Source organism: Osmerus eperlanus, chromosome 6, assembly GCF_963692335.1.
Source record: "Osmerus eperlanus chromosome 6, fOsmEpe2.1, whole genome shotgun sequence".
NCBI classification, from domain to species: Eukaryota; Metazoa; Chordata; class Actinopteri; order Osmeriformes; family Osmeridae; genus Osmerus; species Osmerus eperlanus.
The window spans coordinates 14,381,293-14,401,077 of NC_085023.1; the positions used below are offsets into that span (position 1 = coordinate 14,381,293).

Genomic DNA, 19,785 nt, shown 5'->3' on the forward strand with positions numbered 1-19,785 from the left:
TGGTTGAGGGGCAGTTCTATGGGCATATGTGAAGCCCTCTGTGACATGCTTGCGTGTAAAAAGGGCTATACAAATAAATTTGATTTGATTTAGACTAGCATACAACTGGACAACTCTGTTTTGTTACAGTGATACAGTGATCATCACAAACTACAACCAGAAGAGGGCAGTGTGAGTGTAGGTGTGTGTGTGTGTGGTTACTCTGGTGCAGCTGAGCATGGTTGTTGCTGTTGAGGATCTGTGGGAAAGAGGAACAGCCCCCCTCTCTCAGGATACCCTCATTGTACAACCATGGTGGGAACACACACAAACACACCTACACACACACACACACACACACGTAAACACACACAGCAACTGAACTCATGAGAACTGGCTGACTGCGAGGGTCACTCACAGAACAATACTCAACTCTAGTCCAGTCACTGTGTAAATACAGGAAATAATCAAAGGTCCTGTTTTTTTATGTTACATAGTGTAATGTGTCTGTGTATGAGTGCGTGTGTCAGTGTGGATGTTTTAGTTTTTACTGTACTTATACTTTTTTGCATATGTACGTAAATAGCAACAGGTTCATTTACTAATGGATGGACAACACGACAAGGACAAGGGATTTATTGTATAAAACCATGTATTCCATGTTGTAGTATTACAAATATTGCTACTTGAGAATATTTTATTTGTACATACTGTAACAACACTACTATTAGAGTAAAAATATAAAAACAGGTAAAATAAATGCACAAGACAAGTTTATAACCTTTTCAAAGTTCATAGGTGCAGACTATGGTTTTACTGTAAGTGTAACTATAAAGGCCAACAAGTTTATAACATTCGCTACAGTAAAATACTTTAAAAACTGCTGACAAATAGTGTGCAAATGTTTCAGTAGTATAACCATCAGCATAGTTATTTTCCACACACTCTTACCACACACATATACGCTTGCATACATACTGGCACAAAAGTATGTACACACAAACACACACACACCCTCAGACCAGGTCAGCTGTGCCCGGGACACCTTCCAGCTGCTGTAATATCATGGACTTCAGAGCACTATACCTGGAGAAGAGAGAACAGACATATTAGCTGTAGGCCTCTTGCATAATTCTCTCTCTCTCATTAACTCATAAGCTTCAGCTACACACAATGAGGTTAACAGGCTTGATGGTCATCTTCCAGCATCACTCCCACTCTCACCATGCAGTGTTGTTAACTAGCTACAAAAGACAGAGACTCACTTCCTGGTTAGTCTGGAGATCTCCCTCTCCTCCTCCTCTTTTAGTTTCACAACAAAACTGTCCAAAACAGGCATCTCAAACTTGATGTACTGGGCAACCTAGAGAAAGATCAATTCAGACATGTTAACATGACACAGACAAGTACTTTCCAGTTGTTTCTATTCTAATAATAGTCTGGTCCCAACAATGACACCCTATAAATATAGAGCTTGCTGCTAGAGCCCATTGTTACAACAGACCCTAAACAGGAAGTCGCTCTTACTCAGCTTTCTAAAATTACCCTGTCTATTGCTGCAGTGTATTGTAGAATTGTCCAAATATATTCAGACAAAACAACAAAATGGAGGTGGTGTTGGTTGAGAATGCAGTGGGGTTGGAGAGTTGAAGGAGACTCACGTCGTATGTGACCTCCTCCCCCAGGTCTGACTCCATAATGAAGATCTTGGATATCTTCTCGCAGGGGCCGTATAGAACACGGGACACCAGAGGGTACCCACTCTCCCTCAGCTGGCTGCGCTCTGAAGGACCAAGTGCAAGCTATGAAATGCGACATCAACACACACACCTGTGCTTTCCGTACACATACACACTCGTGTACTGACACGGTTCACTCGGAGACAAACACACAGACACACACACATACACACACACACACAAACACACACACACACAAACACACACACACACATACTGTTTGCATAAACACGTGGAGGCATGCAGACACTAACACACAAAGAGATCTTACCTCCAGTCTCGTGCACCATGTAGAGAACAAACTCGTCAGCTTGATTTTCCACCTACCGACACAAAAAACTGTAATAATCACTTGTAGTACTCAATGTGGAATCATGTATTCCAACCATGGTGACAATACAGTACTGGCCTGACCCCTGACCCCTGGCTCACCCTGAACTTGTGTAGCAGCAGGTTGAGGACCTGGACAGTTGTCATGGTGCTATTGACCCGTACGTTTGTAACCGACCCAAAAGCTGGTGTAAACACAGATGTCTGAGGGGAATCAAGAGAACACCCCCCCCACACACACACACACACCCACACACACACCTACTTGATTAATGTCACAGGAAAGAACACATTCATTAGCAGCATCTGGTCAGAGATGCTGGGTTAGTGGATTTAAGGGCTGGAGGGGGGGGTGGGGGTGAGGGGGGCAGGACACCTTGATCATTAACTACAGGAAACCCCAGAGGCATAGGAAAAACCTGGAGCTCAGCCCTTTAGAAGCACATCTTAGTGTGTCTGATAACACACGCTCTTACACACACCCTCTCTCTCTCTCCTGCTCTCCCATACATACACATGAACATAAACACGCACACACACACAATGTCCTGGAGGGCTGGGGTCAGTGTGGGGCTGGGAGATGTACAGTACAGGACAGTAATGAGCGGACCAGAGGACAGGCTATTGTGAAGCACTCATCATTCTCCCAGTCACATCCGTACAGGAAGCCACGTTCTCTCTGCACCTGGTCATGTGTCAGCAACCAGAGAGACACACCAGCATGCGTGTGTTCAGTGCGCGCGGACAGGGTGTGTGTTACCTTGTGGTTGTAGAAGTGTCCGTTGATGGAGTATCTGTGTGTGCGGAGGCGCTGCATGTCCTTGGCGCTGTGGCTCTTGCACCTCCTCCTCAGCACTCCCACGAAGGAGGCGTCGCTCCTGGTCCGGAGCAGCTGGGGCACCTCCTCCTCCTTCTCTTCCTCTCGCTTCTCCTCCACAGCCACGCTACCCCCCACTACCAGGACACACACCCACACCGTTTTGTTTGCAGACTCACGTACTGTATCAGTTGAAACGGTTGAGGTATTTATAACCGGGTGACGTATTCCTCCGTGCTAATTTCTATGTTTCAGACAACAATGATCAAGATGATGATCAGATGACTATCAGCTGATGCCGATGGCTGACTGTCAATTCAATGCTTCCAGAGTCTGCCATCTGAAATAGAGTCGTCTATTGATGTATCACCCTTTGGTTCATTCATCAAGTGACCTATACTTGGCGTTGACCCTCTGTGTGTTTAGTAGCAGTTACATAGTACCCTCCGGTCATAGACTACAACATCTCATTTAAGGTTTTTGAAAGACATACTTTTTAGACAAAATGTTCTATGATGTCCTCTCCTGGCAGGAAATACAAAGGACAGCCTTTCTCATCAATGATCAGTAATCCAGAATTACTGATCCCAGAGGCCAGGGTATAGCTCAGGGGTTAGAGCATGTATATGAAAAGCAAGAGGTACCATGTTCAAATCCCCCCCTTTTGGATAAAAGTGTATTATTATAATCTGGATAGGATTGACCTCCTTTCAATCTGCCAGTTGACATGGGTAGCAGAGTAAGCTTCATCTGTGTGTGTGTGTGTGTGTGTGTGTGTGTGTAGGTGTGTGTGTGTGTGTAGGTGTGTGTGTGTGAGAGAGAGAGAGAGAGAGAGAGAGAGAGAGAGAGAGAGAGAGAGAGAGAGAGAGAGAGAGAGAGAGAGAGAGAGAGAGAGAGAGAGAGAGAGAGTGGGTGTGTGTGCACATGTAGGTGATTCACCTCATCTGTAATCTCAGATCTCAATAATCTGCCAGTTGTCTGGTAGTGTCTGGTGTCATGTGTGTGTGTGTGTGTGCATGTGAGTACTCACTGGTTAGGGCTGTCACGTGTGTGTGTGTGTGCATGTGAGTACTCACTGGTTAGGGCTGGCCCATTACTTCGGCCCAGTATGTTGTTGTTGGATTCTGAAGTTGGCTGCATTGACAGTAGGGATCTCTCATTCCTGAAAAAACAACACTATGTTCAGGCAGTGTCAAGATAGTCAAAAATATAGTAAAAAAGTCTAGATTTAGCCCATGTTAGGGTTTTAGGGTCAATCAGTATATATAACCTTGTATTTATAAGGTTGGGAATCCTGCCTAAACACTAAAGGTAGGACAGGTGCTGTCTCGCGGCTTGTTTTCATTCTAGATAACACTTCGGCTGTTACCTTGAATCAACCCTAATCTGATACACGTGTAGGAGGAAAGCACAAGAGGGGGAGGAGCAATACTAATAGCCTACTAATGAGGAAACACACACTTTAAAAGTAAAACCAAATTCTAACCAAAAGTCTTTCCACAAATGAAAATAACAGAGAGGCTGCGGTACAGGTATAAGGTGTGTGTGTGTGTGTGTGTGTGTGCGTGCGTGTATGTGTGTGTATGTGTATGTGAGTTGATGGTATACCTGTTGACTCCTGGGCTGCCGTAGCAGAATCGTTCATTGTCATCGTGCATCTGAAGGCGGATGGGTCTCCGAAGACCCCAGTAGATGTTCAGCAAACCCTCCAGAATCAGCTCCCCATCTTCCTACACACCCCCCCCCCACACACACACATACAGAAATTAGAATTTGCATTATACACACACAAACACACACACACAAACACACACACACCCGCACACACACAAACACACAAATTAGAATTTGCATTATACACACACAAACACACACACACACACAGTAGAATAATAATCCTCAGTGTTCCAGTATCAGGTGGATATCCTGCTGGTGGGGAGCCAGCAGCTTCAGTGTAAAGCGTACGTGCGGGGTGGGCCGCATCGCGGGCGCTAGATCAACCCTCAGGTCTGGGAGGGACGGGGCTGGGGTCTAACCTGCCCCGCCGTCCAGAGCTGAGGTCATGTCTGAGCAGAGCAGCGGCCATGACTCACGCCTCCCATGTGCTGCTGCAGGGCACGTACGAGATGCGGCTACCTCACGTACGGAACGCAGGCGTGCCTGCCGGCCAGGAACACGTCATGGGACTTTTCGTCCAGTCACAATGCAGACCAGTCCTATACCAGCTGAGGGCCCGGTACGATGGGTCTATTTATATGAACTTATATCAAGCAGTTTTATAGAGAAGGAGAGCACCAAAATGGCGGGGGCTAGGATGCTAACCCAACTGTGATTGCAGTTGGAATGACTGCAGTCTGACTGACGAACCGGAAATTGTTCCCTGAGCTAAAGTCTTGCTGTAACTACCCAGGGTGTCTCCAGAAATCTGGGGCCCTAAGAAGCAGCACTATTGCCATTAATTACCACAACCAGGGTACAACCTACACTCATATTTTATATATACAGCATATATACTTCCATTTTTGTATTTATGTTTGGAATGACAAACCAGCCATTAAAATAGCTGCTCTTGGTACTCAGCTCAGAAAACACTAGAGAGAAGGTTTGCTACAACCAGTAGCTACAACACCACCAAGCTGAGCCACAACACCACCTGGCTCTGACACGTCTCATCACAGTATCAGCTCTTTCTCATCACCACAACCCCAGATTCCACTCGTCCCAACAAACTCAACAAAAACAACCTCAGATAGTGGCTGGTTGATAGGTCGGAGCGTAGATAAACTAGTACACACACACAAACACTCACACGCACACACACTTTTACTTACAACTACCCACACACATTTATCCCAGACACACACACACAGCAGGTGGCAAAGTCAACTCCAATGTGCTTAAAGGCTAAGAGTAAGATCCTGGGTGAGTCGAGATGGAACGAGAGTCATGTGATCAGACACAGGGCCGATAACAGGTCACATAGGCTTAGATCAACGTCATAGGCTTCTGCCTGTTTCCTCCAAGGCTTGTCCATGTTCAATCCAATTAATCGAGGATGTTGGAATTTGTTATGATATTTATATCATTCCGTTGACGTGGACGCTATGGGTGACATAACATGAAAAGGTTAAAACCTATGAATAAAGCGGTATTTTCTAGAATGAATAAAATCCATTCAGAGCATCTAAAGTGTAGCACTTTGAAATTTTTCCTAAACATAAATGCATTACAAATACAATTATTATTATTATTATTATAAAGAGGCAAAAGTGTCAACTGTTATACAAGACAAGATGGCGAAGAAAAAGGTCAGGACCAAATGAAGCAATTCGTTTGCAGGGGTTTTCTGTGTGTGATTTTTTAAGACTATGTGTAATCCAGTTGTGTGTGTACGGCTGTGTGAAATGTGTGTGTGTCCATGTATGTGTGTGGATTTGTATTTTGTGTGTGCTCCCAAGGCCTCATTGTTACAAAATGTAAACAGTCAAAGCAGCTGCACCACTGAACCTTGGTAACCTACCACTCCTGAGTTTCCTGAACACACACATACACACTGTAACCCCCTCCCTCTACACACACATACCACACCCACCCACAGTTACTCCCTCAGCAAGGTCAGCAGCTATATTTAGCAGCCTCAAGCCTCAGCCTTGGCTTGCCCCTCGTCACTGTGTGTTCATATAAAAGCTCCTGCCTGTCCCCTGAGCTGAACATCCACACACAGGCACCCGGCAGAGCTGATCGTCAGCACAGAATACAGGGCGACTGCTGCTCCTGAAGACCGAGATTCAGAGAAACACAGTGGGACTGAACAGTTATCTTGACCGTTAAAACAAAAGGTGAGTACACTTTTCAGAAACTCTACAACAGACCTGTACCTCTAAAAAGCTTGACCCAGGAATCATCTTTAATTCTTTTTGACTGCAGTAGTAATGTACTAATGTTTAATGTATCGTCACAATACAGACTTATTATTAGTTTCTGTTAAACCAATAATGTTATGCTAACCCTATTAAACATGGTGTGTCAGCTACATATGTTGTCTTTAGCCTTGAATTTTAAACTACTTAATTTGACAGAGTAATATTGAGCTTGAGAGTGAACAACAGTTGAACAACAGTCCCTCTCTAACCTTGCTCTCCCTCCTCTCTCTGTTCCACAGAATGAAACACAGACGGCTGCTCCTGTCTCTGGACCTGCTGCCCACCATCACGGAGACCCTGGAGGACTCAGCTGCCTTGGGGGTCCCTACCCACCCCTCCTCCCCCCCCTCCTCCTCCTCCAGTTCACAGTCCCAGGACGAATACATGACCAGTATACAGGCTCTGGCCTCCTGCCCAGTGCTATCCTCTACCTGTGGCCCAGTCAGGTTTCAGAAAGTGCCTTCCATCCGTCTGTTCTCCAAGCCCCAGGGAAGACACTCTAATTCGGCTTCACTGCCACGCGCCAATCCCCACACACACCGGACTCCCAGAGCCTCTGGTCTCAGTTTAGCCAGGCCTGAGGAGATGACACCGTGGCAGGGCAGAGAAAGAGGCACCGGGGACCCGGTGGACTGGCTGTTTGGACAGAACCAGAACCAGACTCAGACTCTGAGAAGGACCTGTGGAGAGCCGTGTCTGAGTCCGACCCTGGCCGCTACTCTGTGGGTGCTGTGATGCAGAGCCGGGACCCGAAATCAGCATGTCCTCATAAACTGTTAGTCTGACTGGAAGTCTCTCAGCACGACATGTCCAGATATCAGGCAGGAAGGGTCTTCCTTACAAGGAGAGGCAGTTAACCTGTCACCTGTAATGGGAGGAGTTTGGTAAAGAAAATTGAGACTGGAAAATGACTGGAAGTTAGAACTGGACTTTGATGGAGCAGAGGAGCTTTAAGATCCACTATGAGCAGAAGGAGTTGTATTTATTTGTTTTGCACTAGACTTTTGTCTTCTCGTTTACATTCTTCAACAATGTTAGTTAGTGAATCTTTGTATTTTTGTAATAAAAACGTTCTGAAGTCATGCCGCTTGAGTTTTCTGTGCTGTAATTGGGTGTGCTTTGCCTTCGGCAAGGGCACAACCTTTGTTCTCTCACATATATATTTTTATTGGGTGTACTTTGCCTTCGGCAAGGGCACAACCTTTGTTCTCTCACATATATATTATTATTATTATTATTCTTTTTGCCCCCCTAAAACTCAGTCAATATTTGGCCTACATAGACAAAGTAGGTGTCAAAAGTTTCGTCTTGGTAGCGATTGAGTTGCTTCTATTGGAATTTACGTTCCGTTGCATGGTTTAGGCTGAAGTTAAGTTTTTGTGGCGAAAAGTGAAGCTAACGTGGCTAATTTGCTAGCCACAGTCACTGACGTTACTAACGTCACTAACGTCACGAAAACACGCGTGACTACCTTTGGCAGAACATTCGTTTCGCATCTGTTAACTTGGGGGATAGCTAGGCTAACTAGCTTTACTGCAAGGCAGCTGCAGAAACGCCACAAGCAAAGAGGCCAGGGTGATAACTATTTACTCATTTTACTTTGTGATATGACACACAATTGTCATGTGTAATGTACAGTATAAGCTGATATTATTAAGGAAGTACATCTACTTTCGGAAACAGTAGTCTACTATTTCACTGAAGTATTAGCATCATGACATTAGCCTGTGTTGCCCGGGCAACACATACTACAGTGGTCTATGATGTAGCGTTATCTGTTTTCAATCGTTAAAATAAACATTCCTCACATATACATTTTCGTTGTAGGGTTTATTCTGACATTAGTAAACGATTTGTTGGTGAAATTACCATTACCTGTGGTTTCAAACCAGTGTAGCTCACTGCAACGCTGTAGCTTACGTGAGACACACTACAAAAACATCTACACTACACAGCTGTTTAGGAAGTCAAACGGCGACAGAACATGTTCGGCACTCCCCTTACTTAAATCAAAAGTCTATCTAACTACTAACCTGAACTTCATTGCCACAGCCTAAACGTTGTCAATCTGTTCATGAAAATAATTAATTTCAGCTTAAACCGTACAACGGAACGTTAAATCCAATTCAACCAACGCAATCGCTACCAAGACGAACACAGCAGTAGTCTAGTACTGTACCGTAGTAGTACAATTTACCGGGGCAGCTTCTCCACACGCTATATCGCATTTTGCGTTGTTACTGACAATGATCGCTACCAGTGAGCTTTTTATGAAAGCGATTTTCCACTAAATAAATGTCAAGTTTATTTACGTTTTGGGGTCATATTTTCAGTTAGAAGATGGTACTGTTTGAATCGCGATTCAATCTTCTACTGCCGGTAACGTCGTAGAATAATCTTCAAAGGGGGTTCTTTATTCACGAATGAATGCAATATGAGTAGGCTAAATGCCTTAAAATATCACGAGAAGGGAAAAACTTAAAAGGACGTTTACGTCATAGAGATTAGGTCAATTTTTACACCGGTCTGCCAAATTTATTCGTTTTGATTCAACGATGAGGATGCCTTTTGCAGGGGAAATGAGAAGATCTATTTCATTCTACACTTCACTCGTATTTTCAGTTGTAAATGAGCAGCAAAAAAAAAAATGCTTTTAAATCTATGTAATCTTTATAAATAATAAGTATGCATTTTTATATAAAATATAGCCTACAGAAATATCAGTTTTAAAAATGTCATTCAAAAACGGACCCCTGTGCAACCGACGCAAGCAAGCACACCCTACAATTTCCCCATAAATTGTCCCCTCTCTAGTTGTAAATATAATATTTCAGCAACTATGACAGAGGACCTCATACACAACACTTGAAGGACATTAAATTAACTGTTCAAATTAACATATCATAATTGTAATAATATCTTAATTAACTTCCATGAATTAACATATTATTAAGTACCAATAACCCCTCCAACTCAACTGAACTTATTGAACAAAGATTTGGACAGAGCCTAAGCAGAATGATGGAGGTGTGGGTAGAGGAAACAAGGAACCAGAAGACAGAATTATAGTTCCATGCTGCCCTCTAGTGGTATATGGAAGTGCTTGTCACCTTGCCCTCTAGTGGTATATGGAAGTGCTTGTCATCTACTGCAGTTCTCAGAGATCACCTGAAGAGGGGGTTGCATGCCTGCATTACGCTTAGAAAATCGAATCACATAAGTTGAGGACATAGAATCGCATGGATAGAGCGATGGAATTTAGTATTCAGTTCATTTTAGAATTTAGTTCAATTGTTACTAAAAAATAGAAGTGAAAGTTTTACAGGTGAGTTTTACAGTGATGTACAGGTGTCCTAGAGAAAAGGATATCTGTGACGTGTTTGCTGCTCAGATGTGTTAAGTCCCATGAGAACCTGAAAGAGTCATCAATGCTCACACAACCTCCCATATGCACCATGGGAAGCACACCTTGTCTGTGTGTGTCTCTCCCTGTTTGTCTGTGTGTGTCTCTCTCTTTCTGTGTGTGTGTGTCTGTGTGTGTGTGTCTACATGAGTCAGTCCCATGATACTCTTGAGCGGTTGGCTGACAGACAACTTGCAGCACCAGATTCTGACAGCAGCACATCACCGGACTGACAAACTCACAAGAACATAAAGCAACAGCAGGCTGTGTAGACAGTTGGGGGGGGGGGGGTGACTGTCTTTCCTACAACTCTCTTCATCTTTCAGGGAATAATTAGCGACTAGGTCTTGTCATCGCTGCAACTGCAGAGATACGAGTTCCCAACATCAAAACTCCCACTAGCACTGGGACTGTTTAGATTTTATTGATGTCAGTCCAGTGTATGAAATATGTAGGTATTTGGTATGAATTGGTCATTTGGTATTGGAATGAACACTGTAATTATCCTGCATGTCCTAGTTTTAGTATAATTGGGTCTGACATGGTTTAAACCCAATTCAAACAGACCAAACAAACCGTGGTTCTAGTAGTGAAAGGGGTGTGATTCCCATGAGGGGGGAGGGGACATCCCTGTCTCTCTGCTGGACTGCTGGGGTCACAATGCAGGGGTCTAAGGCTCTTTTGTTCCTCATCCTGGTTCTTGCCCTTACTCTGGCATCCTGTTCTATACATCTGAGCAATATTATGAACGTATCTGTGCTCCTACACACACACACAAACCGTCGAGCATTTGGTCAGTGGTCCGAAGGCCAGTTCACCAAAGCATCTGTCAAGTTCATTGTCCAAACCAGTGGCCTGTGTTTGTGTGTTTGTGTGTGTCTGTGTCTTTGAATCTGTCTTTGTCTAACTTCAAGGTCAATGCTCTGTTCTCAAATCAGGCACACCCCTTGTTGGTGTGTGATGATGTGTGAGTGTGTGTTCATGTGCATGTGTGTGTTTGTGTAGATATGTCACATCTCTTTGGTCAGTACCCAATTCCCGGGAAGTCCCCCAGAGCCATGACCTAATATGGTGTCTGCATGCAGGAATCTGTACACACACACACACACACACACACACACATATATATTAACTACAATACTCATTCTCTATCTGGTTAACCATATTTACATGCAGTAAGGGGAAACTCCAGACCACATTGTCCAATTAAAAATAGAAGAAGCTACATTGCTCCCATATTGTTGTGCTACATAGTTAAGATTCTCAACTCCACAAGAACTGCTCATCAGAGCAGCCAGTTAAACTGCTCTTAATGTTTACTTAACTCCACTTGCAATTTCGGAACTTTCACTGTAGCTCAATTAACCTGGCACTTCCTGGTTTAGGTTACCTACACACATGTTTTTGTCACACCCTGATTCGTTTCACTTGTTGGTTTGTCTCCACCCCTCACCAGGTGTTCTCAGGTTCCCCTCTTGTCATCGGTATTTAACCTCTTTTCTCTGTTCTGGCAGTTGCCAGATCATCTTGTGCTTCACAGTCGTTTCCAGTGTTAATAGTTATTCCCGTTTCTCGTTTTCTGTCTTCACGGTTTTGATCTCTGCCTGTTTAGCCCACCGACCAACAAGCCTGCCTGCCCCAGTGTACCTCTGCCTTGCTACCTTGTTGCCAACCTTTGCTTGCCCCTGGACTACGGTATCGCTTGGTGCTATCAAATTAATTATTCTACTACAAACTACCCTGCTTCCTGTCCGCATTTGGGCCCACTATCCTGCATTGTGTCCGTTTTAGGGATCCAGAGGCTGTGTTCTAATTGCACTGTTTTATCCCAACCACTGAAATATTGTCATGGCCATTTGCTACACTTATTATATGCACTATTTGCATATTGCTTTGGATACAAGTGTCTGCTAGATGAATACAATGTCATGTTTAACCTCAGTAACAACCTTAGATGATGGGATTAAGCAGTCATGGGAGCCGAGGCACTAACCCGTTGAGAGACGCAGACACACTCACTACACCACGCACTTGTGAAACTGGCCACAGTCCTTTGTTTCATTACCACATTGGCTGGAAGCCACTGGCCGCTCTTTCACAAACTGCCAGCCAGAAAGGTTTCCAGAACATTCCATGTGCAGACTGAGGTTTTTGGGTGAGGTAGCTCTTATCCCCCCTACCTCTCTGGCTCTCAGCTGGAAGCTTTTACCCTCATGGTAACAGTTGTAGGTCCTCAGGAGACTGAGGACATCTGACCTGGACAGAAACACAGAGAACACAACATCAGCACACAAACAAGGGCACTGGGGTCACCATTCCAGAAAGTCTACAACAAATCAATGATCCTACCCCCATCCTCCACATATCTACAACCAGGGTCATCAACAAAACAGTTAGGCCCCATGAAAAGATACTCCACTGGGTCGCCTTCAAATATATGTTAAGTGGGGGCCATGTCAGCCACGTCCTTTCAGACTTCTATTACCCCCCTGAACATTTCCTCCTAGGAGGAAATGTTAGAAGTGCATTAAACATGGAGCAGTGTTAAGTAAAGATGAGCTGTTAACACTTGACAGCACCAGACTCACTTAGGAATGATCTTCTCCTGGTTTAGTTTCACAAACATCTGGCCAGCAGCCATCCCGACAGACACACAGCTGGGGAACACAACACAAGTCATTTTAAATGTTATGTCTATGCAAATGTACAGTCTACAATCAAGACAGATGGCATAAATATTCCATCCACATTCATTCCAAAATGGACACAGCCAGGACTTGTCCTGGCAGCAGTTTCACTTTGACTGTGACCCCTATCATTCAGAACCGGCAGATTGAGAAGAAATCACATGTCCCGAGAGACTCCCCCCCCCCCATAACTCCACCCCCCCCCCCCCCCCCCCACACACACACACACCCGGGACGCAATCCGGACGCATGATGTACCCCCTCAACCAGCAGCATTTCCTAGGAAGAAATCAGTATGTCTGCATTTGGCAGCTTGTTGTGCAGACAGGGGACTTTTGCTGTATTAAAAGGCACCACAAAATGGCCCATGGTGGACAATATGATGTTAGGACTTGAAGATGGGGGTGTCCGGTGACAAACTGCAATGGCCTTCAACAAAAATTGTCCTAGACAGCCATGATCCTGACATCCTGAAGAAGGACGATTCATCCTGAGGTATTTCTTAGCGGGACAGTGGGGGAATTCCGGAGAGTGGAAACTCCAGTATAGAGAGTATTGAAGAGGAGGAGCTTGTGGGTATAAAACAGAGCCATAAGCGGTTGAGCTCAGTCAGTCTCAAGCTCAGCAGTCAGTATGGAGTTCCATTTCCTCTCTCTTCTCGTTCGCTTTGCTGCCCTGAGTCTCTGCTGTCTGCTGGTCACAGGTAAGCCACTTTCGATATTTGTCTCCAATACTCTTATCTCTTTTTTATCTCTATGGATTCATTTTACACCTTCACTCTGTCACTATCTTTTACAGACCATTACTTTCTCTGAAATATCAAACTGTGTACCCATTTACCTTCTCTTGATCTTTCTCTTTCTTTTTGCCTGTCTTGATAGCCTACATTCTAAATTTCAGTCAAGTCCTTGTACAGTATAATCCAGCGTCGAAATCACATGTGAGGACCTAAGTTTTTATATTTGCTTTCCTTTGCGTTTTGTGTGTTTACAGTGGAGGATGCAGAGAGCACATTTGTGCCAGGAAGGTGTAAATGCCCAAAGACACAGATGACTGTCAGAAGACCTATGACACACCTTGCAGTCACCCTCAGTAGTCCCACCTGTGACAACGATGAAATAATGTGAGTACACATACGCACACATGCAGGTACAAAATATCCACACTATATATATTTACAGTCAAACATACTTGTGCATACACTTGCACACGTGCACACTGAAGCTGAATCTCCAAGCTGCTTGACATAGTGAACGTTCAAAAAGCCAGTGATAATGTGTGTGTGTGTCTGTGTTTCAGTGTGGTTCTGAGGAACAAAGCACAAGTTTGTGTGAATCCGACTGGACGTCTGGGGAAAAGACTGATCCGTTGCTGGAAGAGGTGAGAGACACACTATGGTTGCTGGTTGACACACACTGACACATACACACACGCTGTAGATAGACACACATACTAGATTTTAAACTTATAGAGTGTAAATAAAAAATAAAAAATACACAATGTAAATAGACTTAACCCTTGTGCTGTCTTCGGGTCACATGACCCGAAGGCAGCACAAGGGAACCATCGTTGTGTTTACCCAATTTTACCCAATACAAAACCAAATTTGTTTAATTTTCTTTTAACCTTCGCGATGTGGGGGGTCTGAGACAGCCCGATGGTTAAAAGAAAATGCTTCACTTTGTTTTTGTATGCAGTAAAGTTGTCGCAATACGACGGTGGGTCACAATGACTGATGGGTAAGAATGACCCGAAGATAACACAAGGGTTAAAGTTGATTAGATATCCAGCTAGCAGCCATGAAGACAAACACATGCAGCACAAACACTAAGTTTCCAACCCTGGTGTCTAGTTGCATTGAATGTTTTCACTTCACTTTCCCCTGCCATTACAAGGGCACTACAATCAACATACACAACAGCATGTTTTGCGTCTTTTTAATTCAGAAATACCAATATTGATCTAATATACATATTATATTCCTAATATTACATTACATTTAGTCATTTAGCAGACGCTCTTATCCAGAGCGACTTACAGTAAGTACAGGGACATTCCCCCGAGGCAAGTAGGGTGAAGTGCCTTGCCCAAGGACACAACGTCATTTGACACGGCCGGGAATCGAACTGGCAACCTTCAGATTACTAGCCCGACTCCCTCACCGCTCAGCCATCTGACTCCCTAATATCCGTCCAATATTGGTCATATGTATGTAAAATGTTCACACACTAAAAACTAGAAACAGTTTGGATGAAACTAAAAACCACGCTGTACTTTTACTTGACAAGCAGAAAAGTCATGATGTTACCTATCTGCCTACACCATTGCCTCATTGACTAATAACCGCCCCTTATCTAAAGATAAGCACGAACAATGAATTGTTGTTAAGTTTGTGTGTATGTGTGTTCTTAGGGTTACTAAGAGCGGTCTAGACAAGACGAGGTGTCTGAAGAGGAAAAGGATTCAGGGCACTGGACAGAAGAAGAAGAGAGGTCAAGCTAGAAGCCTCGCTGCATCCTGAGACTCCAAAAACTACCCCAGCCCTATCCGGCCTGAAAAACTACAACTGCCATGGGCCTATTCTGAGGGAACTATAGCTTCAATGGACAGAAAGACTAGGTACTCTAGTCTCAGGCTGGATAGGAAAGGTCCGTTAAAGTGATAAATTGTAGAGTAAGCTATCAATGACTTCCAAAGCTAAATTATGGATTCTCTTTAAATACATTGTTTGGCAGTGCCCATGCATTGAGCTCTCTCAAACAGGACTGTCAGTTTTGCACCCCAACACTAAAACACTCTGCAAATGTTACCAGTTACTTCAAATTGCTAGACCACTTAACACTTAACACTAGAACACTAAAACAACAGTAGCTTTAAAGAAACCAAGGCAATGCAAAACAAATAAAGGTCTTGATAAAAAAGCTGCTCAGCTGAGATCAGGAGACGCAATTACTGATGAATTCACTGCTGGGTGGTGAACAGAACTCATTGAGCCTGTAGTCATTTACAAAGATGACGTTGTGTGAATTTACAATTGTAAACATTTACATTTTACATTTAGTCATTTAGCAGACGCTCTTATCCAGAGCGACTTACAGTAAGGACATTCCCTCCGAGGAAAGTAGGCTGAAGTGCCTTGCCCAAGGACACAACGTCATTTGGCACAGCCGGGAATCGAACCATTAAACCTTGTTTAATGTTTGTGTATTTTTCTATCATGCAATTTTGTAATAAAACAATGTATTTTCTCAATAGTGTGTGCTCTGTCTTACTGCTTATCCAGAATGTGAGAGGTCAGACAAAAAAAACTTTACAGTGGTTAATTATCAACAGTACATGAATAAGCTAGTAGTCAGGAACAACCACTATTATCTCACAGTCATACCTCTTCATTGCTGAACAGTGTCTCTTTGTTGTTAAAACACAAAAACAGATTTGTTCCAAAATCTTTGATCTTTTGCATAGGAAATAATAGCAACCGTTTATGTTGGAAGGTATAGATGTGTGCAGTCAGCATCTTCAGGTGGTATAAAGTAGTGTGTGTGTGTGTCTTTGTGTGTGTGTGTGTGTGTGTGTGCATGTGCGAGTGCATGTGAGATGGAAAATCACTGGATAAAATATAAAAAACAAAGCAAGGTGGCGAGGTTTCCTGTAAACCATGTGACTGAGCTCTACTTAATATGGGCATAAAGGAAGCAAAGTGAATGGGAACTGGGACACACAGGGCACAGAGTAGACATCTGAGCACTCACTTCGCCCATTGTGACCCAGGCAGGTGTGTTCAGAGCATGGCTGCCTAATACGTCCGTCCTGTCCTTAACTGCTCTGAGGCTGGCAGAAAGAGAGAAACTGCCAGGAGAGTCACTGTCCATTCCATATCTGCTACTGGGTCTAAGAGGGGGAGAGGAGGACTGAGGAGATCATCAAACTGGAAACTTTCTCAAATCATACTTCATTTCCAAAGCCCTTTTTACAATCAACTGGCTGTAGCCCACAGATCAGCACCAATGACCAACATGAGCCTGAAGACAAGGAAATACTCCCAATAACTAGAAGAAATGGAAGAGAGCTCAGGGGTATAAATGAATTGAGGGATCCCCTCCTCCAGAGATGGAGGTCATGAGAAGGACAGAAGAGGGGAAGGAGACGTAGGAGGAAAGGAGGAGAGTGGAAGGAAGGAATGGAAGGCTGGTGGAGACGGGGATGAAGCAGATGAAGGGAGCAGGAACAGAGAAGTGGAGGTGAGCGGTGCGACTGGAATGAGAGGTTTGTGTGTAAAGTGAGATAACAGAACCAGAAGCTGTTCACTTAGGGGTAGAGGACTACTCGTGCGTGAGTGGTCAGAGGGTGATACTGAGGCTTTTAGTGGGGTTAGTGGAGGAACATACACACACACACACGTACACACACAATGCATGCCACCATATATTTTAACCCAGTGTGACCCTGCAGCACGCAGGTCTAGATCTAGAGAATAGTTACCTAATACTACAGCTCTCCTGTTCAGACCTGCGCTGAGGGCTAACTGACAAGAGAGTCACGGCCCATTTAATGCCAAGACCAGGCCTTACAGAGGAGGGCAGGAGGGGAGGGGAGGGAAGGAAGATTGGGGGAGATGAAGAGATAGGTTGGGGTTTTTAGAAGAGAGGGTAACAGAATGGGAGGACCTTATGTGAAGAAAAAAAGATTCCGAGCCAGAAGCTGCCTACTAAAGTGATAGGCAAATGCAACTATGGAATGACACTGTCACCTAGTGGAAAAGAGTGCTACTGTTAAATGTTTATTTCAGCTAGTAGGAGCAGGGACAAAATTCTACATGCAAATGCAATCCTAATTGGAAACTAGTTATCTTAGATTCTCTACTCATCTCTACTTGGACAGACTCAATACAATACAAGGTCAACACAATGTGAAGATACTGATTCAATAATTATTGTTATTTTAACTAGAGAATTCCTGAGCTGTGTAACCCAGCTCAGTGACGACCTAAATCACAACATTTAGCTCAGTGACCTCCGACCCCCTAGAGACAGGCTGACATTACCAGGGGAGACTGCTGAATCTGACTGCCATGCCTGGCGTGCGAGTGTAACCCAGCTTGATTCAGACAGGTCGATAACAACATAGCAGAATAATACATTTTCGTAAACAATAAGGGCAGTATGAATATTCCATAAGCACATTGGTCTGTCACCATCAATATGAATTATTTAGCCGGGCCACCTGGCCTCCAGACATAAAGCTCTAATGAAATTGCAAAAGGACAGGGTGGCACAGACCATTTGGGACTGACTGACATTCTCCTCATGAGAATGGAATAAGGAGCATCAGGCCTGAGGTTTTGGGAAGCTCTTGGTGGGCTGTGAGTCATGGTGACTACTTTAAGAGGGGATGGCAGTTCTATTCTATTCTTTTCTATTCGCTCCCTCTGTGGACAAGGACAAAGGGACCCTCGGCCAGCTTCAGATAATTTATTAGCCAATGACACCAAGATCCATACAAATTTCAAAACATCAGGTGCAGCTGCGGCCAGCTCGTCAGCATAAAGTGCTGTAAAGACGCTGTCCGAAGAGACGCAAGATACACACAACATCGAAAAATGTAATACAAGTTAAAACATGTATATTGATATGGTTCGGCAAAGTGTGTGCGTAGAAAGAGAAGAAGAGTAAGAGAAAGAATGAGAGAGAGAGAGAGAGAGAGAGAGAATGAGAGAGAGAGAGAGAGAGAGAGAGAGAGAGAGAGAGAGAGAGAGAGAGAGAGAGAGAGAGAGAGAGAGAGGGAGCGAGCAAGAGTGAGTGAGTAAGAGAGAGATAGAGAGGGAGAGAGAGAGAGCTGAAGCCTGCTCATTCTTTTGTGTAGCCCACTATTTCGGCTGAGTGGTTCAGAAAACATGAAAATGATAGGAGAGTTAGTAACAATGTTAACTATTAACATGGCCGATTCATGAACTCATTTAGGCATGAAAGGTTTTTTGTGACCGTTAACTAGGTCACTATAGACGTACAGTCCTTCCTTCCACCTTTGGTCCCAGTCAACTTTATAGGAAATTTAAAAGGCACAACGCACATTAAACAATTTCAACATTAGGCATCGGAGCACGCAATCAAAATTGAGCTCAAATCAAGATGTTAGGCTACAACGCAAAAAAAAAAGAATTTACCTATCGAACATAGAACTTACCATCACCGAGGGAGAATATAAGTAGTCGTCCCAACGTATTCTGGTGTTTGATTTGAAATCCACGTATATCAGTCTTCACGCATTCTGGACCCTGAGGGGCTGTTTCAGGAGACAGTCTTGGAACAGGGATGAGAGTGAGTGGCAGCCGATGAAGCGAACGGTGAACCTCACTGATAAGCCAAACCCAATCAGTGTGTCTGTGGGCGGGATTTATGGAGCCCGGCTGCATTTATGTTTCTCATCTAAGGGATGTGTTATTGTAACCTGCTACAGTCTCACGATAATTTTTCTTCTTACAACTTACTGAAGGAAGTTTTTTGGTTCTCTTCACGTGTGGAAGACAAGGAGGGGACGGTGTTGTGTAAGATGTAACCTTTCCATCCTGTTTTGGAACCTTGGAGGATGCCATCTCAAAACTAGCCTACCTAAAAGTTGCCAGTACAACACAACCTTAGGAAGTGTGTGTGTGTGCGTGTGTCTGCACGCCTGTGTGTGTGTGTGTTATGTAGGGCAGGAGTTGATGAACATACAGAGGAAGTCGGTTGTTCCAGCAGTCAGACTGCTTCCTCCACGGAAAACAGTTTGTTTCTGAGGATGTGACTGTGGCAGAGCACATCCTTGTGGAAGAAATACTGAGGAATGAGAATGAATGAGGAAGCAGACTGGAAATATTGAGATTGTTCTCCTCTTTCTCAAGCTACTGTCATCCTCTCGTCTCCTGTCC

General features: G+C 44.1%; 2 protein-coding genes across 6 annotated transcripts; one reads left to right on the forward strand and one right to left on the reverse strand.

The window, feature by feature from the left end:
* Positions 1–599: 599 nt before the first annotated feature.
* Positions 600–19,204, reverse strand: rassf4a (Ras association domain family member 4a). 3 transcript variants are annotated; one of them, XM_062463758.1, is made up of 11 exons: positions 19,062–19,204; positions 12,780–12,848; positions 12,372–12,447; positions 4,474–4,595; positions 3,942–4,027; positions 2,809–3,002; positions 2,151–2,252; positions 1,990–2,041; positions 1,641–1,762; positions 1,245–1,342; positions 600–1,065 (listed from the first exon to the last, which is right to left on the reverse strand). In XM_062463758.1, exons 2-11 carry the CDS (start codon positions 12,830–12,832, stop codon positions 996–998), a joined length of 975 nt encoding a protein of 324 aa, XP_062319742.1. In that variant the 5' UTR covers positions 12,833–12,848; positions 19,062–19,204; the 3' UTR covers positions 600–995. The 3 variants fall into 3 exon arrangements, with proteins under 3 accessions (XP_062319742.1, XP_062319743.1, XP_062319744.1); XM_062463759.1 differs by having other exon boundaries at positions 2,809–2,992; positions 3,938–4,027; XM_062463760.1 differs by lacking the exon at positions 2,151–2,252.
* On the forward strand, positions 13,488–16,130 carry LOC134022319 (interleukin-8-like). 3 transcript variants are annotated; one of them, XM_062463754.1, is made up of 5 exons: positions 13,511–13,581; positions 13,872–14,001; positions 14,178–14,258; positions 15,291–15,408; positions 15,468–15,483. In XM_062463754.1, the coding sequence occupies exons 1-4, from the start codon at positions 13,512–13,514 to the stop codon at positions 15,397–15,399; spliced, it is 390 nt and encodes a 129-aa protein (XP_062319738.1). In that variant the 5' UTR covers position 13,511; the 3' UTR covers positions 15,400–15,408; positions 15,468–15,483. The 3 variants fall into 3 exon arrangements, with proteins under 3 accessions (XP_062319736.1, XP_062319738.1, XP_062319737.1); XM_062463753.1 differs by having other exon boundaries at positions 15,291–15,421; positions 15,471–15,482; XM_062463752.1 differs by having other exon boundaries at positions 13,488–13,581; positions 15,291–16,130.
* Positions 19,205–19,785: the final 581 nt, after the last annotated feature.